At 36.7% G+C, this 25378-nt stretch overlaps 1 protein-coding gene and 2 long non-coding RNA genes across 4 annotated transcripts; all 3 read left to right on the top strand.

The window, feature by feature from the left end:
* The first annotated feature begins 2081 nt into the window (after positions 1-2081).
* On the top strand, positions 2082-2900 carry LOC120114595. Its single transcript, XR_005515410.1, has 3 exons — positions 2082-2111; positions 2226-2275; positions 2833-2900. It is a non-coding gene; the product is annotated as an uncharacterized LOC120114595 (long non-coding RNA).
* LOC120114596 lies at positions 2891-3574 on the top strand. The gene is made up of 3 exons (XR_005515411.1): positions 2891-2946; positions 3030-3097; positions 3543-3574. It is a non-coding gene; the product is annotated as an uncharacterized LOC120114596 (long non-coding RNA).
* A 6239-nt stretch (positions 3575-9813) lies between these two features.
* On the top strand, positions 9814-24961 carry LOC120114591 (nardilysin-like). 2 transcript variants are annotated; one of them, XM_039135441.1, is made up of 19 exons: positions 9814-10137; positions 10214-10289; positions 10379-10425; positions 10614-10726; positions 10915-10988; positions 11160-11255; positions 11347-11466; positions 18682-18915; positions 19377-19525; positions 19864-20020; positions 20506-20655; positions 20842-21221; positions 21711-21860; positions 22136-22318; positions 22813-23016; positions 23121-23227; positions 23674-23827; positions 23975-24096; positions 24406-24961. In XM_039135441.1, the coding sequence occupies exons 1-19, from the start codon at positions 9814-9816 to the stop codon at positions 24659-24661; spliced, it is 3096 nt and encodes a 1031-aa protein (XP_038991372.1). In that variant the 3' UTR covers positions 24662-24961. The 2 variants fall into 2 exon arrangements, with proteins under 2 accessions (XP_038991372.1, XP_038991374.1); XM_039135443.1 differs by lacking the exons at positions 9814-10137; positions 10214-10289 and having other exon boundaries at positions 10382-10425; positions 10622-10726.
* Positions 24962-25378: the final 417 nt, after the last annotated feature.

The following is a 25378-nucleotide window of genomic DNA, read 5'->3' as shown; positions in this document are numbered from 1 at the left end:
TCAGATAATAAATAAAGGAAAATTCGTAGCGTAAAGAAGTAGGGTCGAATCCACAGGGACTTAGAAAATTCTTAATTTATGTTTGATTGGTCTATGTCAGGCGTGAAAGATAGTAAAATGGGGGGGGTTTAGTAGAATGAGATTTAAGTAGTAATAAAAACGATTAAATAAATAAAAGTAATTAAAGTAAAAAAAATAAGAGAATAAAGGTTGTGAATAAATACGGTAAAAATAGCCTCAAGCCTTGCTTTGACTCAATTTCCTTTAGATCATCGAATAAGATTTTCTCTTCGGGATTCACGTCGGTTACTTTGTCTACGAGGGCTATCCCCGTAACTCTATCTTGTATACCGAATACACAAGGCAATCTTTGATTCCGGCTTCGGGAATTGATTCTATCAACATCTATTGTTGTAGATCAATTACCGTTTAAGTTCATGGCGACCGACTCGGATTATTGCTTCTATAACCGTCAATTCCAATCTCAAATCCCTCTTGGCGAAGCTATCTCGCCAAGTGTGTTCCCAGGAAGTCGAATTGCTTTCTATAAGCCGAATCTTCCTCCCATACGTTTAATCGCAACAACCTCTTGACCAAAGTCAATCTTTGATTTTGAAAAATGTTTTGATTTTGAAAAAGAATAAGCACAAAGATTGAGAGAGATTTCCGAAGATATTAGGGACATGTTTCAATTCTCCTGTTGGAATTGAGTATCGCGACAGCTCTCGGCTTATGAAAAGTTTAGCTAAGCATGACAAAAGTCATACTTAGCATATTAAAAACAAGTTTGAAAATAAAGAAAAATAAAAGAACTTGAAAATGAAAATGAGAAAACTTTTATAAAAACTAGAGAGAAAAGAAGGATGTATTCCGAATAATGAGTTTAGGCTTACCCCAAGTGGGTATTTATAGCCTCTCAAAGCCTAAAGGATAAGCAAAGAAAATAATAAAATAATACAAAAGATAATTGTTTTTTAAATTTAAATTCAAACTTAAACTAGTCTCCTAATGCAACTCTGCTCGTTAATCTTCCAGAAGGCGTGCGGACGAAGTCTTCTAGAAACCGCCGCTGACTGGACCTTCTAGAAACTGCCACATCAGACCGCGTCGTGCCCATGTCTCCAGCCGTGACCAAATAATAAAAAAATGCAGAATTCACCCGTTTTATCACTAATTCTGGAAAGTAAGGACCTGCACGAAAATAGCATAACACAACCAAATCAGCAGCAATAACTCCACAAAATCGAAGAAATAATGAGCAAAGATTAACGATTATGAACACTCATCAATAATTTAGCCTAATTTTTGCCTATGGTATCGGTACCGTTCCATAGGGTACAGATACCCCTACCTAGATTTTCCAGTTTTCCCCCGAAATTTACCCAACTTTGGGTCAATTTTCATCTCCTTTTCCCCTAACAATACTATATAACACTTTTCTACTTAACCTTACTAACTTTCCTTCATTTAGCCTCTTAGAACATCTAAAATCATTCAAGAACATTCAATTTTTAATAATCAAGCCACTTTTTCTAATATGTTCTTTAACCCATCTAATACTTCTAATCTCTCATTTATCTCTTTAGTAAGTCAAATCTACCAATAAACCTCAATAAACACCAATATTCTAACATTTCATCTCAAAACCCATTTTTCTAAAATACCAATATTTTCTCCATTTCATGACTTTAATCTCCATTAATCCTTTATTATGCGCATATATCACTTAACATAACCAAAGCAACCCATAATTTAAAGAAAACACTAGCTAAGGAGAATTTACCTTATGTTAGGGAGAAGAGGGCACCCACGTGAAGAAGAAGAAGAAGAAGAAGAAGTAGTGTAGAAAATACACTTTATTTTCCTCTTTCTTTCCTATTTAAAATCCCTAACTATTTTTAAATTTCATTTTCCTCTTAAAAGACCAAAATGCCCTCTTAACTCTTTTATTACTACAATTTAGTTCAAAATACTATTTCAAATCTTTTGCTCATCTTTTACCAATTATTCAATTAAATCATCAAATTTTAATTCTTTTCAATTTAGTCCCCGACCTAATATTTGGGGTATTACATTGTGACTATTGAGGACATAAGTTTGAAGAATATGATGTACGGATCAATAATTGTTTCCTATGCTAAATGATTCCTCGATGGCTTGTCAATGCAAATTCTTATTTACTATGTTTGTTTGAAGTTTGTGATCAATGATGTTTTCTTATTTAGGAGCCCCCTGTTTTTGGAAAGAGGACTATATTTGGTGCCCTTCCATCTGGGTAAGCACATTACTCTATATTTTCTCACTTGTTATTGGAAAATCTGACAGTTGACTAATTTATAATGTGGTTATAGTATTTGTCTTTTGATAGAACTTGCGAGATTATGGTTTGGGATATACAAAAGACTAAGAACTCTAAAACATTATTTGAACTTGTTTTAATTGAATTATTGAGTCTGATACCAGAGGTGTAAACTTTGGAGCTATTTCCTGATCGTGCACATTGACAACGTGTCAATGTAAAAAATTCTTCCTTTTGACGGTGGTCAAGCCTTTCAGTTTGGGAAACTTTGGTTTTGTACCAACACTCTGATTCGTTCTCTCTCCTGATCTTTTGTTATGTGGTCTCTCTTAAACAGTACTGTGACTTTCCAGTTTCCTTTCTTCTTCTTCTGTTCTTTTTTTTTTTCATTGGGAGTGCCACCAGTTCATCGTCGATTATAATTTCATAGAATCTGCAACAACTTTAAGATCTCGCATTGCTGCATATTTGGTAAAGGACTTCTTTGTTACCTATATTTGTTTAATGTTGAATGTTTTAAGGACTGTCTGTAGGAGACAGGAGCAATGGGCCCAGTGCGAAGATTGCTCCAAATGGCGAAGGTTACTCATTGATGTTCTCCTTCCACCAAAGTGGACATGTTCATATAATGTTTGGGATTGAAGCAGGTTCTACATTTTGATGTGAATTTTCTGAGATGAAAAGTTAGTTTTGATGTTCATGATTTGCTGATTCAGTAATGTGTTCCTAGGTGTGCATGTTTTGCACCAGAGGAGATTAGCCCAAAGGAACTGGAGAATATTCTCAAAGTGGGTACAGGTAGGGCACTGTCCTAGAAGAGGTTCTGTGGCTCATTATTTAGGATAGTTTTAGAAAGATAAAGCAGGTGTTCTTTCTATAATAAGATGGATCCTGAACGCTTGTTCTGTTATAAATGATCCTTTATTCATATTTACTAATGCTCATTAGTTTTGCACACATTTGAGCCGGTAGACATATGCATATCTTCTTTCTTTTTTTCTTGAAAAGTGGCATATGGATATCGTTGTTTGTCACGATACTTGACCAACCATATATACTGCTTTGTACTTTCTTTCTCCAGGTAAAAGATTCATGAAATTGACAGTGCTGCATGGTTTTCGTCATTTGGTGTGAATATATACGCTCACACACACCACACATATGTATCGACTTATGTGGTTGATGTCCTATTTGAATTCCATTATGCTTCTTAACTACTATCTTCCCTTTATATCTTTCCCAGATTTGAAGGCGGCAAAGGTTCTAGAAAGCCCTAAGCTAGCCACAGAACCTGAACCTTCAGGCTTGGATGCTCTGGCAAGCGCTGCAGTTCTAGGTGACAAAATGGGCGATTTGGGGGTGTCTTCAGTTGCAGCATCTACAACAAAACACCCTAGACACCGCCCTGGCTGTACCTGCATTGTTTGCATTCAGCCTCCAAGTGGAAAGGAAAAGCACAAGTCAACGTGCACTTTTAATGTGTGCTTGATAGTAAAGCGCCGGTTTAAAACACTTATGCTGCGGAAGAAGAAACACCAATCAGAACGTGAAGCTGAAATTTCCCAGGGATGATAAGAAGCAAATGGATGAAACAGAGGTGAAGGACACAAGAAATGATCATTCAGAAAACGAAGCAAGTCAAAGAAGGATTGAAGGCGAGGTAGCTGAGGCCATCACTGGACAAATAGACCTGAATTGTGACCCCAATCGTGAAGATGTACAACTTGAAGGAGAAGGATCGAATATGATGAGTTTTGTTGAAGATGCCAGCAGCATGCCAGTAGAAAATCACATTGAGCAAAATACGATTTCAAGCTTAAAGAGTGAGCAACAACAAAAGGGTAGCCTCGAGTCCCATTTGCAGTCAAAAGCTAATAAAGAGAATGAGAGACTCCTCTCCGATGAAGAGTTTCTTGTATAGGTTGGATGGAAGTGTGAAGGACACGAGGAGCCAAACACAGAGAGAAATGGTCTTCAATGAAAATATCATCCACAGACTTTCTGCTCTTTTATTTTTCCCTTTACAACACACACACAAGCACTGCAGTAACCTTGTTAAGCAGGTTACATGTATACCAAGTAAATGGTGTTAGGTGGTTCCTCTGTCTCTGTCGCTTTCCAAATTTGTTATGGCAGCCACAGGTTGTCTTGTTTATCAATTAATTTATTTTATTCAAATGTGATCAGTCGGTTTAACAATGAAATTGTGTGTCCTTTTTTCATTTTTCTTTTGGTGGGGATGGAAGGGGGATGCATGCTTTCAACTTTTTCAGTGCATGTTGGTAATGATTATATCGATTAATATTTTGCCAAGGGAGGGTGACATGTATTTTTCCATTAAACAGTTCCCAAGTCCAATAATGAATTTGCAATTAAGAGGGGAAGCTTTCATTGACAACAAGTGCCTTGCATTTGCTTAATTTTATCTTTACTTAAATCGTTTTGTCGTTTCTGTTCTGACAATACATATACATATATATATAGTTGCTAATATTTAAAAGGTCCGGCCGAGCGTTTGTCTTATTTTTGGCCTGCTTGCAGCTGGTTGATATATATATGTACTATCCATCTGACGATATATATACTGTGGCTTCCTTGTGAAACCATGACGAATTGTTTCGACGACAGTGATGCAATTTCTTATAAACTTTTTCCTTCGAAACAATTCAATTTATCTGATTTATAATTTGTCCTCAGATTGTTATATAATTTTTCATTTTATCCAAGTAGATTTTATCACGTGATCATAATTTTTGTTTAATATAAACAATAATAATTTATTCAAAATGAACCAAACCTCTAGAAACTCACTAATTCAACCGTTGAACAGCAGCAATGAAACAAACCCTTGGAACTTCGCTGATAAATAATCAGACTACTTGAGCCAAACCCACTCGAGCTAGACTAATAGAAACCAAACCCATTGAGTGAACCCGGATCCATGGATTTGAACCACTGAAAAGAGATGAAGAAATGAACCTTGAAGTACCCCTTAAACCGAACAAAATGAGTATATCGCTTTCCTTGATTCCGACACCAAGTTAAACTAATTGCAATCAAATAGCATATGGCTTTGATAATGAGGACGAAGAGGGTCCAGGCCAAGGTATATACATTACATCGTCAAGTCCGGCCTTGCAATATTTTGCATTTTTATTATGTACGCGTCTCCATTTCCAATGAAGCGTGATAATAAGACGCGCTTTCCCCCCCTTTTTTAACTGGGAACACTCGACTCCCCCCACAAATCTCTCTCTGTTGTTAGAGCTCGGAAGCCATTGAGAATCATAATGGGGGATAGGGCAAGACTGGCAAAGGCCAGAATGGAGCTCGAAGAACTATATCTGGGGGTCCCGGATGACTCTGTTAATCTCACTTTCCAGGACTTTGCTGACATGCAGCAAAAAACAACAGACCCATCTGAGAACAACAAGAAGAAATCTACCACCATGGACACCGTCCATGAAGGCAAAGCATCATCTTTGACCAAACTTCCCAGCCTCGATTTCAATAGGGGCCTGCAAGAGACCAGCCATCATCACCAGCAACGACGACACCTTCACCATAAACCCTATCCCGAAGAGAGCGGCGACGACTTCGGTTCACACATGGAAATGGATCACCACCACCATCGTCCACGTCATCATGATAGCCATGCATGGAAGGATCATCAACAAAGGCATGCCACCAGTCCCGGAGCTCATACGGATCAGTTCAGACATGGGATGGAGAGAAGCCTGGCCTACGATGATGTAAGCGTGGTAAGCATGGCTTCCAACTATCCGGAACGAGGACAGAGGCGGCGGCCTGGGATTCCTCACTCGAACATATGCACCATCTGCAGTACTTATATCTACATCTTCCGCCATCGATGCCTGGTATGTTTTGTTGCTCTCAACTAACCAAATTCAAAATATATTTTTGAGCAATTCAAGAAAACCACTGATATACATGCAGGTTTGTGGAAGGGTGTATTGCAGGCAATGTGTTTGTGTAGGCATGGGAGAAATGACTGAAGGCAGAAAGTGCGTGATGTGTCTTGGGAGAAGATTCAGCCCAAGGTACTTTTATATACACATATATATGTATGTGTGAAAATAATAATAATATGTTTTCACCTTGAAATTTTATAAATTCGCTCTTGACATTAAAAGTTTACGTCGGTCCTTGAATGCATTATGTTTGATGGATAGGTACATAAAAAGAGCAGGAAAGATGGGTTGCTGTTGGAGGTACCCGAGTACAGTGAAGCAAGCAGAGCTGAAGTGGGAGGAGAAAGGGCCACGAAGAAGCGGGGAGCGAACAGATGGGCGGAGTTCAGTGAACATGATATCGAGGGCAAAAAGCCCTCAAAGGAGTCCAACAAGTGTCAGAACGGCGACGATGACGATGACCATGAGTAGCAGCACCCCATCTTTTGTGGCTAGCTCACCAGCATATTCCCCTTTCAGTCATCACCACCTCCCCTTATAATAGCTTGCTGTATTATTTTCTTATCTATTCAATACTTTGTCAAAGATGAACTAATTGCCATTTAATCGTTATATTACTTATTTCGTAATTCTTTTCAGTACAACCACTGGGTATCAGTAATAGTATATGAACAAAATTTCATCTTTCTTTTGTTTTGCCTTTTTGGTTAGATAATTAATTTGAGGCAAAGGCATCGCATAAAATGCAAAGCCATTAGCAAATGATCACATCAGTACGTGTTAATTTTTAAGCCAAAAAAGTCACGTTAATCATTCAATAAACCCAGGATTCAACATCTTTTGGATGAGTTGTTTGAACCGTCCAAGAAGCTGCCACAGAACACACAGTTTGCTAGCGTTAAATCCATGCAAATTCAGTGAACCCCGTAGTATCAAATTGCTGTTGTGAATTTTGTTGCGGATGCAGTTATGGTATTGCGGTTGCAGATGGTGCAGACGTTCCGTAATGTGATGAGGCTGTTGCGGACGTGATCTCTTCCCCAAAAATCACAATAAGTCTAAAATATTATATGTATACAATTTACCGTTATCTTTTAATAAAATAATATTAATATACTCTTTTAATATTTTATTTTGGAAAAAAAATTAATTTCATAGACAAAAATTTATTAAAAATAAATATAAACCATAGAAGTATTATCATACTAGATGATGGGTAATAACAATTATAATGTTAATGAATAACATATAAACAATATCATTAAAATCATATCAAATTTTTTTATATTATAACATTAAAATGTTCATTTTACATAACTTAGAAAGAAAAAATACATAACTACAAATATAAAAAATTTATAATTTACAGTTAACCACCAAAATTAATGGCGTGACGGATTTAAATATTTACATCTTCGTTATTGTCTTGGTTTTGATTCCTTGCTATTCCATGTGAAGATGACATCACATTATGTGCATCATAAGATGTATCATTGGTAGGAAACATGTTGTATGATAAAATTTTATAGTAAATAGATTAAATAAAATTTTATAGTTTCATAGTAAATAGATAAAATACATATACTATTATAGTATTATAAAGTGAATTCCTCTCTTATACAAAATTTATATAATAATAAATAAACATATAATTATAATACTTAATGTTAATATAAAATTTAATTTAAAATTAATCATATCAATTTTAGATATGAGAAAAATTTAATTTAAATTTAAATTAATTTAAATTTAAAATAACGTTAATAAATAATTTAATTAATTCAAATTTAAGTAACTAATTTTAAACATAACTATTACTATATTATTAATGATATATATTTATAATCTAGTTTTCAGAAATAAATTAAAACAATTCATATATGTAATTTTATATTTCAGATAATTTAAAGTTTGTTACGGCACAATTTATAATGTGTTGCGATGTTACGTAACGGTTTTTGACTGCAACAATCGTGATGTGATTCCCTTATCGCGTTGCGTCGATATTGTGTCACGGTAACCTTAAAAAACGTTATGATGCGGGCATTACGATGCTTTGCTGTGGCAATTTAGTACTATAGCTGAATACAGTCAAGAAAGTCTTTCTTATTTTGTTTGATATCTTTCCGAGTTTTCTTTTTCCTTTGTGCTTTTGGTTGTTAGATGGTGTTCCTGAACTCAATATCTTGGTCGTTGCTTTCTATGGATACTAGACGAGAAAATTGTTCAAGAGTAGGCAAAGTCCAACGTCTCAGAGAAAATTGTTTAAGAGTAGGCAAAGTCCAACGTCTCAAAGTCCAACGTTTTTAAATTGATTGGTACCATTGATAATCGGTGGAAAGGGTCTGTCAAATAATTTCGAGTTGAACTGAATTTTTTTATTACAAGATGACTTAAGTACACATGAGAAGTAGGTCTATAAACGAACCAAACGTTCATTGAATTGTTCGTGAACTGTTCGATTGGAAGTTCGTTCATGTTTGTTTATTTATTAAATGAACGAACACGAATAAAATGTTCATTCGTTCATTTACGTTTGTGAAAGTTTGATAATTTATTCGTTTATGTTTGTTTGTTTATGTTCACCAGACCCATGTTGAAATATAAAAGACTTAATAAATTTTAACCTTAAACCCATTAATATTTTTAAACTCAATTAATTTTAAACCCAAATAAAAAGTACTCAAATCAATTAAAGAAAATATAAATCCTAAAAATATTTGAAAAGAAAAAAAACTCTTCTCAAATATAAACCCAATTATTTTGTTTATGTTCATTCGTTTGTGTTCGTTTACGATTCGTTCATTTGTGTTCGTTTATCATTTAAACGAACGAACATGAACGAACACAAATATGCTAAATTTCTTAATGAACAAACACAAATAAACAATTTCTTTCGTTTAGTTGTTCGTGTTTGTTCGTTAGGTTAAAGTTAAACGAACGAATATGAACATACCATCTTTTGTGTTCATTCGGTTTGTTTACGAGCCTAATGACAAGAAGGTTGGGCTTTGATATTGGGCTCTTCTCAAATTGAAAGCGCAATTCTATATAAAATATATTTTATATCGCTTAATTTTTAGTTAGATTATAAACGAGTCATTTTTAACCTCAAATTAATAGATTTTTAAGTTGAAAGATTAAATTTATTGAATTATAAATAATTTGATAGAAAATATAAGTTTTAAGGTTGAAAAATATGATTATATCAAACCTCATCATATATATGTTTGATGTTTCATTCTTTAACGGATGTGTGATTCGATTGTAACAAAATTTCAATTGAGCGACTCTATTATAACCTTTTGAAATTAGATGACCGGTCTGTAACCTAACTAATAATCGAATAACCTGAGTGCATTTTACGCTTTAATTTATTTATGATTCGATGCTTTGCTTATATGCGCTGCACAAAGGAAGACCTAGAGGGCGACTGGCGGACTGGGATAGTTTGTTTTAAGTTGATGAACTGCTGGAGCATATTTACTTTTAGAACATTATATATTTGACTCTTACAAAGAATCGAAGTTTTCCTCTCTTTTGTAATTGTAAACGCTTCGTATCGAGGTGGAGAAATTGACGATGGTTGCCGACGGAAGCCGACTGAGGTACTCATCGGACAGCGTGGTAATCAAGTCTGCAAACGACCGCCGACTCTACAGGGTAATCGAGCTCGACAATGGCCTCGTCGCTTTGCTGGTTCACGATCCCCAGATTTACCCCGACGGACTTCCTGAAGGTTCTCATTTGCTAGATAAGGCTGACACTGAAGGTGGAACTGAAGACGACGGCGAAGACGAAGATGAAGATGAGGATGGAGATGGAGATGAGGATGCAGATGACGAAGAAGAAGAGGACACTGACGATGAGAAACAGGTTGAAGAGAAGGCCGTTCAGTCTAAAAAGGTTTGACTTCTCCCTTTCTTATATTGATTGAAGTCCAGACATTAGATTGATTCATCGATTGTGAATTTGGTTGCAGGCAGCGGCAGCATTGTGCGTAGGATTTGGCAGCTTTTCTGACCCTCCTGAAGCTCAGGGTCTCGCTCATTTTCTAGGTTTCGTTACTCTCAGTCTATTCATTCTGCTCAACTGCACTAATTTCTGCTCTGCTTAATATTCGTGAATTTTCTTTATTTTATCGTAGAACATATGCTATTCATGGGGAGTACTGAATTTCCTGATGAAAACGAGGTTTGTTCACCCATGTTCTTTCCTACTACTATACTTGATATCCACAAGAAAATATTTTTATTTGCTAGCTTCTTCTATTGTTAATTTAAACAGTGCATTCTTTCTTGGCCTACATCTAGACAGTGCGTTTATTATTTGATTATGTTATAATTATTTGTCCTAGTAACATTGACACTCTTCTTTGCTAGTATGATAGTTACTTATCCAAACACGGAGGCTCATCAAATGCATATACAGAAGTTGAGCATACCTGCTATCATTTTGAAGTTGAAAAAGAATTTCTCAAGGGTGCTTTGAGAAGGTAAATGATCAAACTATAAAAGGGAGGAGCTTTAGTAGTTGAATTACTTTTTCCACTTCCTTTCCATTTCTCGATTCGAGCTTTGTTATAGAATTTTTTAACGGAGTAATAATTTGCTCTTTGTTTTATATACTGGTTCCCCAAATCGTCCAAATTTGATCCTTATGTTGGTCTTTTGTCTTTATCAGATTCTCTCAGTTTTTTATTTCACCCCTTGTAAAACTTGAAGCAATGGATCGAGAGGTGCTTGCTGTGGATTCTGGTTTGCCCCATGGATCTCTGTCTATTATCTGTTTTCATGCATCCCCCTGCTCTGTTTTTTCTTCTTCTAAATATAGGAAATTTGTTCTCTTTCTAGTTTACACTTGTTGTTACCTGTACTGATTCATGATTTCTGAGTGGAATTCTAATTTCTACCAAAATGGAATTGTAGAATTTAACCAGGTTTTGCAGAATGATATTTGTCGCCTTCAGCAACTCCAGTGCCATACATCTGAACACGGTCACCCTTTTAATAGATTCTTTTGGGGTGAGATCCTTGTCATTGTTGTTCACTTTTTGAATGATTTGTTTATCTCTACTGGTATGAAAATGGGAATTTCCGTTTTCTGAAATGGTAGGAAACAAGAAGAGCCTGGTTGATGCTGCCGAGAGAGGGTTTGATCTACGCAAACAAATACTAGAACTGTATAAAGATTATTACCATGGTGGTCTGATGAAGTTAGTAGTAATTGGTGGTGGTAAGTTACTCTTTTGTGGTTCTCTAGATTAGTGGCCATCGTTTAGTCTCTCTCTATTGCTAGTCTCTGCTGGAAAAAGTGCTTTGAACAATGATCATATTTATTTTCACTGCCTCTTTTTCCCCATTTCCATCCATTTTTTTATTTTTCTTACCCATTTGGCCTTATTTAGATTTTTTTTTGATAGGAAAGGTAGGCCTCTTTAAAAACCCCCTTCATGATTAAAGGATCACACGGTGTTCCTTAATCAGCGGAAGGAGGAAAAGAGTGCCTCAATAATTCATTGATAACCACAAGTTACAAAGACTTAAAACAACCATACAATCTATCATACAAATAAGCAACCCAAAACCTAATAGAAACCCAACTAAACAAAACAGAGATCTATCCAATACCAGCCTTAGCTAAACTATTAGCCTCAACATTGGCTGACCTAGCAACCCATCTAATACTACTATTCAGTCCACTAACATTGCCAACAATAGCTGTCACAATGTCTAAGTAAACATAGGGACAACGGTCGATGTTCTTGACCCAATCCACTGCTAATTTACTGTCTGATTCAACAATTAACCTTTCCTTAAACCGCTGCTGAAACGAGTCAAAGAAAGATAACCCTTTCATAATTGCCTTGAGTTCTAACAAAACAGGAGGACCTGGACCAGCAGCCTCTAGAAAAGAGCCCACCACCGAACCATCATGAACTCTAAGAATGCCCCCAACACCACTCTTCCTCCAATCTGCAGTCACAGCCGCATCCACATTCAGCTTAATAAATCCTTCTGGAGGATTAGACCAGGACACAGTTTTGATAATAGGAGAGCTTAAAAAGGAGCAACAATCCCCAAGTGAAGGGTCACAAATAAGAGAGTCCTTAGGGATAGATACAACCTTGTAGTAAGCTAAGAACCAAGCAGCCAGTCTACACCTTGCCAAAAAGAATAAATCAATCTGATCTACCTTCCCCCCCTCGAACACAATTGCATTCCTACCCTTCCACATTGTCCATAAAACCACCCCCGGAATGAAGGACCAAATTTTCGAATTAGGTACCAATTCATCCCAAGCGACCATAAAGCTGTGAGCATTGTCTTGAAAAACTGAAGAAACTCCCCAGAAAATCAAAAATTTATTCCATAAGGACCACACCACCGAGCAAGAAAAGAATAAATGTGCTGAGGTTTCATCCGCCTCTCCGCAAAAAGGGCAAGCAATATCCACAATAGTTGAAACTCCTTTCCTCTGTAGCTCAACTTTAATTGGCAGTCTCTGGTGCACGACCTGCCACAAGAAGACCTCCACTCTAGGAGGCACCGATCCCCTCCAAACATACTTCTTCCAAAAGGGATCTGTTATACCAACAGGCCTGCATGACTTAACACTCGAACTAACAGTATAGACACCTTCCCCATTGCCATACCAGACCAACCCATCCGATAACTCCCGAGAAAGAGGGATATTGTGGATTAGAGTCATTAAATCAGAGTACTGAACCAATTCCCATTCACTCAAATTCCTTCTCAAATTAACATGCCAAGACCAAACTGAAGATCGAAATTCCCCAAACTCATAAAGCTTCCCATACTTATTTATAGACAGCACATACAACCTCGGAAAAATCACTTTAAGAGGGGAATCATGTGCCCAACTATCCAACCAAAATCTAATGCTCCCTCCATCACCCACTCTGACTTTAAAGTTGCTACGAAACTTTGCTCCAAACTGATCATTTTTGAAATGGTTGAGGACTACCGATTTCCAAATCCAAGAAGCATGTGTAGGAAGTTTCTCGTTAAACAGCAGTAAACTGGGATCCAAATTATATTTACAGCAAATAACCTTCTTCCACACTGAGTCTTTATCGTTAGCAAACCTCCAAGACCATCTCCCTAAGAGAGCTCTATTCATAAGACTTATATTCATAGCACCAAGACCTCCAACACTTTTATCGGAGCAAACTTTTGTCCAATTGACCCAATGGATTTTCCTAGCCTCCACTCCTCCTCCCCATAAGAATCTGGCCATGATGGAATTCAGCTTAACACTCACCGAAGAAGGCATCTTGAAAAGGGACATGAAATAGATAGGAAGGGAACCCAAAACTGCCTTCAGTAATACCAACCTCCCTGCCATTGATAGAGTCTTCGCCTTCCATCCGGCTAGCTTTGAATGAAACTTTTGAACTACCGGATCCAACAACATCATAGAGTTTCTCTTAGCACCAAGAGGCAGCCCCAAATATTCCGCAGGAAAATGTCCTACAGGACATCCAATAGCATTAGCCCACTGAAGAAGCTCTTCCTCATTAATATTAATCCCAAATAATCTGCTCTTAGACAGATTCAGTTCCAGACCAGTCATAATTTCAAACACCCGAAGGATCCTCTTAACATTAACAATCTGAGTCTTCGAAGCACTACAGAAAATGATTAGGTCATCTGCAAATTGCAGATGAGATAAGTTGACTGAGGCCTCATCTTTACTAACCACCAGACCACTGAAAAGGCCCGAAGATACTGCTTTACGAAGCAGCAGGTTAAGCAGTTCTCCAACAAGGTTAAACAACAGAGGGGACAGGGAACAACCCTGCCGAAGGCCTCTACCCATAGGAAATTCATCAGTAGGAACCCCGTTAACTAAAACTGACACCGAAGCAGTTGACACACACATCCGGATCCAACTACACCATTTAGAACCGAACCCCATCTTCGCCATAACTTTAAATAAAATGTCCCAATCTACCGAATCATAAGCCTTGTTAAAGTCTACCTTAAATACACAACCCTTCAAGCCTCTCTTCCTCCATAAATCAATTCCTTCATTAGCAATAAAAGAGCAATCCAAAATTTGTCTCCCAGGAATGAAAGCAAATTGAGACTCACTGATTATATCATTGATGCAACATCTCAATCTTCTCGCGAGGCACTTAGATAGGATCTTATACATCCCACCTACAAGGGAAATAGGTCTGAAATCATCTAAACTCCCAACATTAGAACCTTTCGGGATGAGAGTTAAGAAGGAATGGTTAATACCATGCTCCCACTCCTTACCCAAATAGAAGTTGTGGAAGAATTTCAATATATCACCTTTCAAGCTAAGCCAGAAGTTCTTAAAAAAACCCATGTTCAACCCATCTGGCCCAGGGGCTTTATTACTATCACAAGAATTAATGGTCCCCCAAATCTCATCTTCCGTAAACTCCTTCTCTAACAATAGGTTCTGTTGCAGGGAAATTTTTGCGAATTATATCATTGATGCAACATCTCAATCTTCTCGCGAGGCACTTAGATAGGATCTTATACATCCCACCTACAAGGGAAATAGGTCTGAAATCATCTAAACTCCCAACATTAGAACCTTTCGGGATGAGAGTTAAGAAGGAATGGTTAATACCATGCTCCCACTCCTTACCCAAATAGAAGTTGTGGAAGAATTTCAATATATCACCTTTCAAGCTAAGCCAGAAGTTCTTAAAAAAACCCATGTTCAACCCATCTGGCCCAGGGGCTTTATTACTATCACAAGAATTAATGGTCCCCCAAATCTCATCTTCCGTAAACTCCTTCTCTAACAATAGGTTCTGTTGCAGGGAAATTTTTGCGAAATCTAAGTTAATACCCTCCACTTCCATTGTTGAGCAACAATTAAAAGCTTTAAAGAAATGCTCCCTGACACTAGACTTGATAAGACCTGGATCTTTGGTGATGACACCATCAACATTTAAAGCATACAGAGAGTTCAACCTCCTCCTAATGGAAGCGCAAGTGTGAAAAAACTTTGAATTACGGTCACCACCTTTGACCCACTTCTCTCTAGACTTTTGTACCCAAATTTGCTCTTCGATTCTAAGAAGTCTCCAAAGTTCATTTCTCAAAAGCCTCAACTCTATCGAAATGACAAAATCATTGGAAGGAGGATGATGTTGCATCCCCTTTTCAATCTGATGAATTTTTTCCTCTAACATAGAGATGTCCATTCGAGGAAATTGATTTCTATCTCCAGACCAGCACTTAATGGCAGACTTTGTATTCCTAAGCATACTCAAAATTCCAGCTCTTGAATTTTCTTCTTTGAACAGCTTAATAGACTCAACAACCATCTTCTCAAAACCATCCTCAGACAATAGATAATTGAACAGCCTAAAGGGTCTCTTACCCCAATTATCTACCCCCCTCTCCAGGAAAATTGCATTATGATCGGAGATAGATTTAGGAAAAAGAAACTGGTTGATACCGGAAAATTCTGTTGAGAAATTACAGTTCACCAGAAACCTATCTAGTCTTACAACCGTCGGCAAATCTCGATAACTGCTCCATGTGAAATTCCCCCCAACAAGAGGCAAATCAATAAGTCCCGTTTGCTGAATAAAGTGATTAAAAATTTCCAGTGAATTTCTGTTATGACCTCTGCCTAACTTCTCCTCTTCATTCAAATAGGCATTGAAATCCCCACCCACACACAAAGGGATACTGAACCCGTTTAAAAACAATTCCAGTTCATCAAAAAAAGCAGCCTTCTCTTCCTCCACAGACGGACCATAAACGTTTATGAAGCCACACCTAAGGTGGTTAGACTTGATCTTTCCAAAAACAGCAATAAACCTCCTATGAATAAACTGATCGTCAATCTCAAAAAAATTATCATCCCAACAACTTAACATACCACCAGATGACCCTATTGATGGAGACTCAACGAACCCCTGCAACCCATTCAAACCACTCCTCCTTAAAAAAGACATTGGTAATTTTTCAAGTTTTGTTTCTTGAAGAAAAAGAAACGACGGTTTTTTCTCAGAAACAAGTTTTTGCACAACTCTATGTTTCTCTTTTTTACCCAAACCCCTAACGTTCCAAGACAAGATACTTAGCTTAGTCATGATACTCAAATAAAAAGAACCCAGAAAGCCCACATACAAATCTCGAGGTCAAATAGCCCCACTCAACCCTTTCTCCAATTCAACAATCTTTTGTATAAAAGCTTCCTTCCCCTCCTTGAAAGATATCCCCAGCATCTTACTAATTTCCCATGTAGCAATTGCTTCCTCAACCAGCAAAGGAAAAGCTGATGAGGAAACAGTATCAACACTAGCATGATCAACAGCTTCCCTAAATAGAGACCTTTTAATTCTCCTGTATGGTCTGCTCACCCAAGAACTGTCCAATTCCTTTATCGAAAAACCAGCAGCCTCGGAAACATCAGAAAGACAACCTCTAGAAATTAAAGCTCTTCCTGTCTCACCATTGAACACCCCTCGTGACTTTTCCTTACAATCATGCACATTATTACAATTTTTCACAACCTGATTCCAGATCTTTCTAGACTTCGACCTACTATAAGTTTTCTTATGACTTCTGATGAATTTCCTTCCAACCGGAGCAGTCTTCATGGATAACGAACTTGCAGAGCAGGTTTGTGAACCATCTCTTAAACTTATCAGCTTTAAACCAACCGGAGCCCCTCCTCCAACTTCAACCCCTACTGAATCCTTAACTGTATCTGATGAAAAAGAACTACGGCCCATAGAGTTTAGGCAGTTTTCTTGTTCCAGACCAGCCAACTGATGCCCTCCAAGGCCTGAATTAGGCCCACTCTCCCGGTCAACATTATAAAGCTTAAAAAGATCCCCCCCATACTTTTCCCGCTTTTATTACTTTCAAAAAGATCTTCCGACTTTTCATGTGGAGAGGAGACAACTCTCTCGGAATCTGTGACATTACCACGTTGTGAGTCTGCAACCCACTCCAACACCCTATTATGGATTTCTGACATTTCCTGACATCCCACGTGACCTCCATGCTGTGCCTGCCCATCCTCTGTGCTCCATCCGGAGGAGTTCTCCACCGAAGGATCCTCTGGAACAATCTCTTCAGCCAGATCTGAAAAATCAGGAAAGAAATCATCCCCCCCATCAACCTTAATTTTTATCAGAAATTTCCTTCCATTCGTAGTAACTGAAGTATGATCAGGGATGTCAAAAGGGCTGACTACCCTAAGAAGCATCTGTGCAACTCTGCAGTCCACTCTCTGAGCAGTTTCATCTTTAATCTTCACTAACTTGCCCCACCTGGATACCACCCTAGTGAAGAACGGAACCGACCAGCAATTTAAAGGAACTCCTATCATGGAGATCGTACAAAAAGCTCGGGGAATGCTTTCCTCATCCAATACCGGCTCCAACCTTTCAAACCAGAAGGACAAAGCTTCCCATTTTCCTTCCATTGCTAAATTCTTCTCTTCCACCGATTGGAACACAACCAGGCACGCATTCTTAGAAAAACCCCACCTAACAACCTTTACGTTGATGCCCTCATTCCTTAACGCTTTCTGCACAACATGAAGTTCAAAAATATCTTTGAAGATACCAGTAAGAGACGATCTAAGCCAGACCCTATCCTCCACTGGGATGGAAACATCCTTAGTGTTATTCAACTCCTTCGAATTAAAATGAATACCCTCTTGCACACCCTCTGGCTCTTTATACACCCCCACCACCGCCTCCTTGTAGGACCTCCCATCATGAAACTTATCCAGCATCTCCATCCTCCTCACCCTGTCAGCTTGAGAAGGCAATCTTCTACCCATTCCCCCACTGATACCAGCACTATTAACTCCATCAACCCTCCCATCTTTCTGTCTCTTCGACCCATATATTTTCTCATATTTGGCTACAGCCACTAAAATCCTTCTCCCATCAATCAGGACGTTGTTCATCTTATCCACTGCATTACACAGATCCTCCTTACTTGCAAAATGGACGAAAGCAAACGTGCTTACCTTATACTTCGGTCTATTATTGATAAACAAAATGAACACCTTAATAACCTTACCAAAATGACTAAAACGAGCCCATAAATCACTACGACTCACTCTCCTGCTAAGATTATCAACGAACGCTGACCAAATAATTCCACCATGAACCTTTCTAAGGTTATCGCCAGGAACCTCACTTTTGACGGACTCACTCTCTCTCTCACTAACTCTCTCCATCCTCATGCCTTATTTAGATTTTAGATTGCTGATTATGAACTTTATAATCTGTCCATAAAACACTTAAACATATCATATATAAGCATTAATTGTAATTTTTGAAGGAATTTCAGTAATTATTATACATGTGGTTGTTGGAAGAAAATTATGGTGTCATTAATGTCTAAAATATTTGTCTACATTACTTAAATAGCATAATCGTGATAATACTTGTTGATGGTGTAGAGCCTTTGGATGTACTTCAGCAATGGGTTGTTGAATTGTTTTCGGGTGTCAAACAAGGTTCTCAAGGGAAGCCAGAGTTTAAGGTGGAAAGTCCTGTCTGGAGAGCTGGAAAACTTTATAGGTTGGAGGCAGTTAAGGATGTCCATATCCTTGAGTTAAGCTGGGCACTACCTTGTCTTTTGCAAGAGTATCTGAAGAAACCGGAAGATTATTTGGCTCATCTTCTTGGTCATGGTATATAATTCTGCATTATCTTAATGTTTAAGTAGGAGGTTGCTCACGGAAGTAATAATAACAAAGAAAAGGATGCATATGCATATATGAAGAAAATGTGAACGGTCCACAGCTTTGATGCCTTATAAATGATAAGTGATTCTTGATTAGTCTGTGGAATGTAGATAGTGTTTTTCATTTGCTTCAATTTCCAATGCTTAACCCCTCAAGTTTATTCAATATGCTTAACTACTACTAGTACTACTATTATGCTGATATCAGATTTTAATACCCTGAAACTAATATGATTGCTACTATTCCCTTATTGTTTAGATCCATATAAGAGATAAACAATGCTTATATCTTAGTTTCTGGTTTATTCATTGAGAAATTTTTTTGCTGCTTAAACCATGATGTTGTATATGTTTTGTCATGTGTACTAAAGCACAAATGTAATATCTTCTTCTCCCCCCTTTTTCCAGAGGGCAAAGGAAGCCTGCATTACTTTCTCAAAGCTAAGGGATGGATAACCTCTCTATCTGCCGGTGTTTCAGATGATGGAATGCAGCGATCTTTTGTAGCTTATATCTTTAGCATGTCCATTCATCTTACAGATTGTGGTTTGGAAAAGGTAGCATATGTTGTTTCATCTTCTAAGCAAATAAGAGTCTGGCTAAAACTTCTCTTGTGCTTTTCATTTTATGTGGTATTACATATAGTTCCATTCAAATGTGCATAAAAAATCATCTCAAATTCCTAGGAGGATGTTGGTTTTCTTTATCTTCTCATTGTGTTTCTGTAATTGGCAGCTCAATTTTATAATAAAATGTACCTAGGCAGTTACTGCTACTGTGATTGTTGCTGTATTTGTGTTTCTATATTGTATGTGCTTATATTTTTTAAGGTTGCTTCGCGAATTTTGTGTTTTTTAGCCACAATTGTTAATGTTGCTTCACTTTTTCCTTGCAGATATTTGACATCATTGGTTATCTTTATCAATATCTTAAATTATTGCGTCAACTTTCCCCTCAAGAATGGATATTTAAGGAACTGCAGGATATGGGAAACATGGATTTTCGTTTTGCTGAGGAAGAACCTCAGGATGATTATGCTGCAGAACTTGCAGGTTCTTTTCTCTTCCTTTTAAAATTTCAACTTGCATCTGTTGAAAAATTGTGCTGCAGCTAAATTGTTTATATTGCTGACATTGCCATACTTGAAATTGAAAGTGGAAAATAGTTGGTATGGTGCTGATATGCCTTGAAATTTGTTGGGATTTTGATGTGCCTCGTGTATGTTAAACAAACTCACATGGTTTCTGTGTCGCTGATAATCAGTGTTTGTATGCAACTGATTGGGTTGTGAGATTGGGCTAACTCTAGAAACTTTTGAGAGCTTAGGACCAATGAGGAGTTTCTAGTAAATTCCTAACATTGTTAAAGCTGAAAATGTTGGCAATTAAAAAAATTATATTGTTTGATCATTGTCTGAATTATGGGTGAACTCTTAATGTTGTTTTTGATAAATATAACAAGGAAGCTATATTTATTTCTAATTTCTGGTATTTGCTGCTGCATTCCATTAATTATTCCTTGTGTTTCTTTGTTGCAGAAAATTTGCTTGTTTATCCACCAGAACATGTTATCTATGGAGACTATGTCTATGAGTTATGGGATGAAGAGACGATAAGAAAGATTCTGGGTTTCTTCACTCCAAGAAACATGAGAATTGATGTAGTAACAAAATCCTTCAAGCTAAATGGTACCATGTTCTGTTAGCCATCATATTATTATTGTAAAATATCAGACCATGTTTCTATGTTCCAAGAGTCTAAGAACAATGACGATCTAATTTGAAGCCATATGGCTTTCTTTGATTTGCAACTACCAGTTGGTTGGATTGTCCCTTTTACATTGTAAATTCCCACAATTTTTTTTTTTTTTGCAGATTTTCAATATGAGCCTTGGTTTGGATCACCTTATTCTGAGGAAGAAATTTCTTCATCTTTGATGGAATTATGGGAAGACCCCCCAGATATTCATGCTTCATTGCATCTTCCTTTGAAAAATGAGTTTATTCCATGTGATTTCTCTATTCGAGCTGATTCTACAGAAATTGATCCCGCAAATGAAACATTGCCTATCTGCATTTTTGATGAGCCATTGATGAAGTTCTGGTACAAGCTTGATAGTACTTTCAAAGTTCCTCGAGCAAATACATATTTTCGGATTAATCTGAAAGGGGCGTATCTTAATTTGAAGAGTTGTTTGTTGACTGAACTTTATATCCACCTCCTCAAGGATGAGCTAAATGAGATTATATATCAGGTTCATTTCTGATCATTTGTCTTGAACTTTTCTGTTCGTAATTAATTTTATTTTTATTGAAATTTGTTGCATGGAATCTTAGAAAGTTAACTTGTTCTGAAGCTACTTAATCATGATTTTTTATTAATTTATTTAGTGAAGATTTTACTGGCCTTGGAGTATGGGTTACTGGATCAGTCCATTTGATTTCTTAAACAGTAAATTTGATTATATTTTTATTGTTCAATAGAAAATTGTGATAACAAAAAAATACATGTGTGTTAGGATCTTTGGGCAATAGTAAAGCTGAGCCCTTTACATTTCTATTTTAAGCAGTCTATGAGTTGCTGGCAAATAATATCTCCTTAAACATTTCTTTTGCCCCTGTATTTTTCTAGTTTTTGAAACATAGTCATCATTCGTTTTCATCTTGTTTCTTGCCATATGTTACTTTGGTTTGTTCTTGCATTTGTTGTTGAAATCTAAAGGTGATTAGAATTTTGTTTCCAGGCCAGTATTGCCAAGCTAGAAACTTCAGTGGCAATGTACAGTGACAAGTTAGAGCTCAAGCTTTATGGATTCAATGATAAACTTCCTGTTCTCCTGGGAAAAATTTTGGCAATCGCAAACTCTTTTTCACCTACTAATGACCGTTTTAAGGTACACACATCTCCTCGAATTGTGATGTGTTTGATGTACATTTAACATAGCTGTCGACCTTTGGGGAAAGAACAAGTAAATTGCAGCCGCTGTTTTTATTAAGATTGCCACTTAAAAAATCTACTATAAAACTAATCTATTTTCTTACAATCCAGATGAAAAAGTTTATCAATTAATTCTAGTATTTGCTTACCTCCTGATAATCAACACAGACCAAGATTGAATTGGTTCTAATGGCTTTCCTTGAGTTTGTAATCTGACACTGCATCTGACAGGTAATTAAGGAGAATATGGAGAGAACTCTAAGAAACTCCAACATGAAGCCTTTGAGTCACTCATCCTACTTGAGGCTGCAGATTTTATGCAAGAGTTTTTATGACGTTGATGAAAAGCTGTGTCTTCTAAATGACATTTCTCTGTCTGATTTGATGGCCTTTATTCCTGAGCTTCGTTCCCAGGTAAAACCAACACATGATGTACGGGTTGGGCCAAATTCTTCATGTTATTGTTTTCCATCAGTTTAAATTTGCTTTTGATTTGGGTGAACCTTGTAGGGTTTTTTTTTATTGTCCTCAAAACCTTCTTGTAGTTAGTCATCACAAGATTGGGTGAAGTATTGTTAACTTCCTTTCAGAATGCATTTTTTGGCTTAGGCTTATATCACCCATGAAACGAGGAAATGGTTGTCCTTGGAAGAGTTAATTTCCAATTTGAACCTTGAAATGTTAATTATGAGTGGAACCAAAACATTTCAAAGAAAAATGTACATATAGAATTAGTTTTCCCTCCATCGATGCATTTTTTTTGAAATTAGAATGACAGTTTCCAAAAGTTTGTTTTGGCACTTCTTGATATTTCATTTTACTGTTTATAGGGACGTGCAATGATTAATTGAATTGTTGGGTTCATTGCCTGATAGTTTCTCTAAATTCTAACTGCATATGTTGGACAGATATATATTGAGGGCCTTTTCCATGGCAATTTATTAGAAAAGGAAGTACTTGACATTTCAAATATCTTCAAAAGCAACTTTTATGTACAACCGATGCCAGTCACAATGAAGCATAAAGAGCACGTGATATGTTTTCCCCCTGGTGCCAACTTCGTGAGAGATGTCAGTGTAAAGAATAAGTCTGAAACGAACTCGGTGCTTGAGGTACATGATGATGATCTGATTCTCTATGAAATATTAGTTTGTATTTTATTTATTTATTAATGCTTTATGCTATTATTGATCACATCATTGGCCTTGAATTGAAGCTTTATTTCCAAATTGAGCCGGAAGAAGAGAAGGAAGCTGTAAAATTGAAGGCTTTGATTGATCTTTTTGATGAAATTGTGGAAGAACCACTTTTTAATCGACTAAGGTAATTTTTTCAAAGGCTGAAGGTCTAAAGTTGGGCTAATCAATCTTCTCTACTGCTAGCCTGTGTAGGGCATTTGAGCACATAAGTACCCAAAAGATGGGGAAAAAAAGCGAAATTTCCCCCTTTTTCTTTTGGGAAACTATTTGATTGAAATAATCGTATACTTAATTTTTTTTTCTTGCTGAAAAGAAAGGTTATCTTGATTCTGTTAAGGGTGCAACCTTGCCTTGTTTGAGATCTTTACTTATCTAGGCTGCTCTAGTTATCTTTATGTTTGTATGCATGTTTTTGCTAGCATTAGTGGATCATTTGTTTGTAGGGATGTATGCATGTGTAAACGAATGTGATAGCATGCTATGTTAATTTTGTCTCCTTTTTTGTTTTGGCAAGGCTAAACTGAAAAATTAGAATGATCTCTCTAATTGTTTATTCAATTCGGAATGTAGGACAAAGGAACAACTTGGTTATGTGGTTGAATGTAGCCCACGAGTGACCTATCGTGTTTGTGGCTTTTGTTTCTGCATTCAATCTTCCAAGTATAGCCCGGTTTACTTGCAGGAGAGAACAGACAGCTTCATTAATGGCTTGGAAGAGTTGTTGGTGAGTGTTGAGCTGCTATCTAATTTGCTGGTTTGCTTATGTACTTTTCTATTATAGCCTACCAAGGATGCACAGCTATTTTCTTTCAATGCTTAACTGTATTACTTTGTTATTATTTAATGAAGACGTGTATGTTTTAAATTGTAGGAAGGGCTTGATGACGAATCATTTGAGAGTTATAGGAGTGGACTAACAGCAAAGCTCCTGGAAAGAGATCCCTCCCTCTTATATGAGACCAATCGCTTATGGAATCAGATTGTCGATAATAGGTACACTTATCCATATAGTATTTTTGTTGGACAAACATAATTTTCCTTTTGCAAGTTAATCCTGTTTATGGAATAATTCTGATTATGGCATTACAAGCACTATACAACCACCTTGTGCAGAGAAGGGCAATCATGTCGGTAAATATTGGATTTTAAGCTGGGCTAGTCTCCTCACCATGACTATTGCTTCTGTTTCTTTTATTCTTCTGCCTTGGTTCTGTAGATGTATCTAGTCCAGAAAAGTATTTAGGGTTTTGCTGGTGCAAGATACGTGTGCGAATATGATAGCATTGTTCCTTCTTCTGTCAGGTATATGTTTGACATGTCAAAGAGGGAAGCAGAGGAACTCAAAAGCATCCAGAAGACGGACATTGTGAAGTGGTATAAAACGTATTTGCGAGAACCTTCGCCTAAATGTCGAAAACTCGCAATCCGTGTATGGGGATGCAAAACCAACCTAGAAGAAGGTGAAAACAAAACAGATTGTTTGCAGCAGCAGAAGCAGCACATTAAAGACCTTGAAGCTTTTAAGATGTCATCCGAGTACTATCCCAGCCTTTGTTAAATGTAAACTAATTGATGATTAGGGGAAAGCAAAAACAACCAAGAGAGGCTAAAACAGTATACAATTACTGATCGGAAGGTCTACATTGGACGATGAAAAGATGGCAGGAGAGCTGTGAAATCAAAATTGATATTCAAATGGGATTTTGATTCTGGTGGGATCCTAGATTTTTATTATATAGTAGCATTTAAACCTATTTGAATATTAATTGAATTATATATGCTCATTAGTTGTGTTAAATCGGTATACGGTATTCAATGTGGTGATATTTATTTGAAGGGATTACTATTATAGACCTAATGTGTTATGTCAAAGCCTTGATTTTGTTTCGATATGATTAGATAATTATATATGAAATACGAAAATAAATGGATGTATTTAGTAGAGTAAACTAAATCGCATTAAATCTATTTTATAGTTAACATTAAATTTTATTTTTGGATTATATCATTAACCCACTAATAATTGAATAACATGGCAGTTTAAGTAAAAAAAAATATTTTATCTCTTGTTTAATAAAAATTAGGATTTATTCACCTATTCTTAGACATTAATAGAAAATGTCGCTATACAATGTCTTTTATGATCCCACCTTAAATACATATAAATTCGTCTCATTATATCCTATTACTTTTAAATTTAAATTTTCTCAAATCTCTCTTTAAAACTCATACAATTTTATTGGTATAACCCTCCATTTTGAGAGTATTATCGCAT

Source organism: Hibiscus syriacus, unplaced genomic scaffold (genome assembly GCF_006381635.1).
Source record: "Hibiscus syriacus cultivar Baekdansim isolate YM2019G1 unplaced genomic scaffold, ASM638163v2 tig00110236_pilon, whole genome shotgun sequence".
In the NCBI taxonomy this organism is placed as follows: Eukaryota; Viridiplantae; Streptophyta; class Magnoliopsida; order Malvales; family Malvaceae; genus Hibiscus; species Hibiscus syriacus.
The sequence above is the reverse complement of the archived record's forward strand: the minus strand, read 5'-3'. Positions and strand labels throughout refer to the sequence as shown.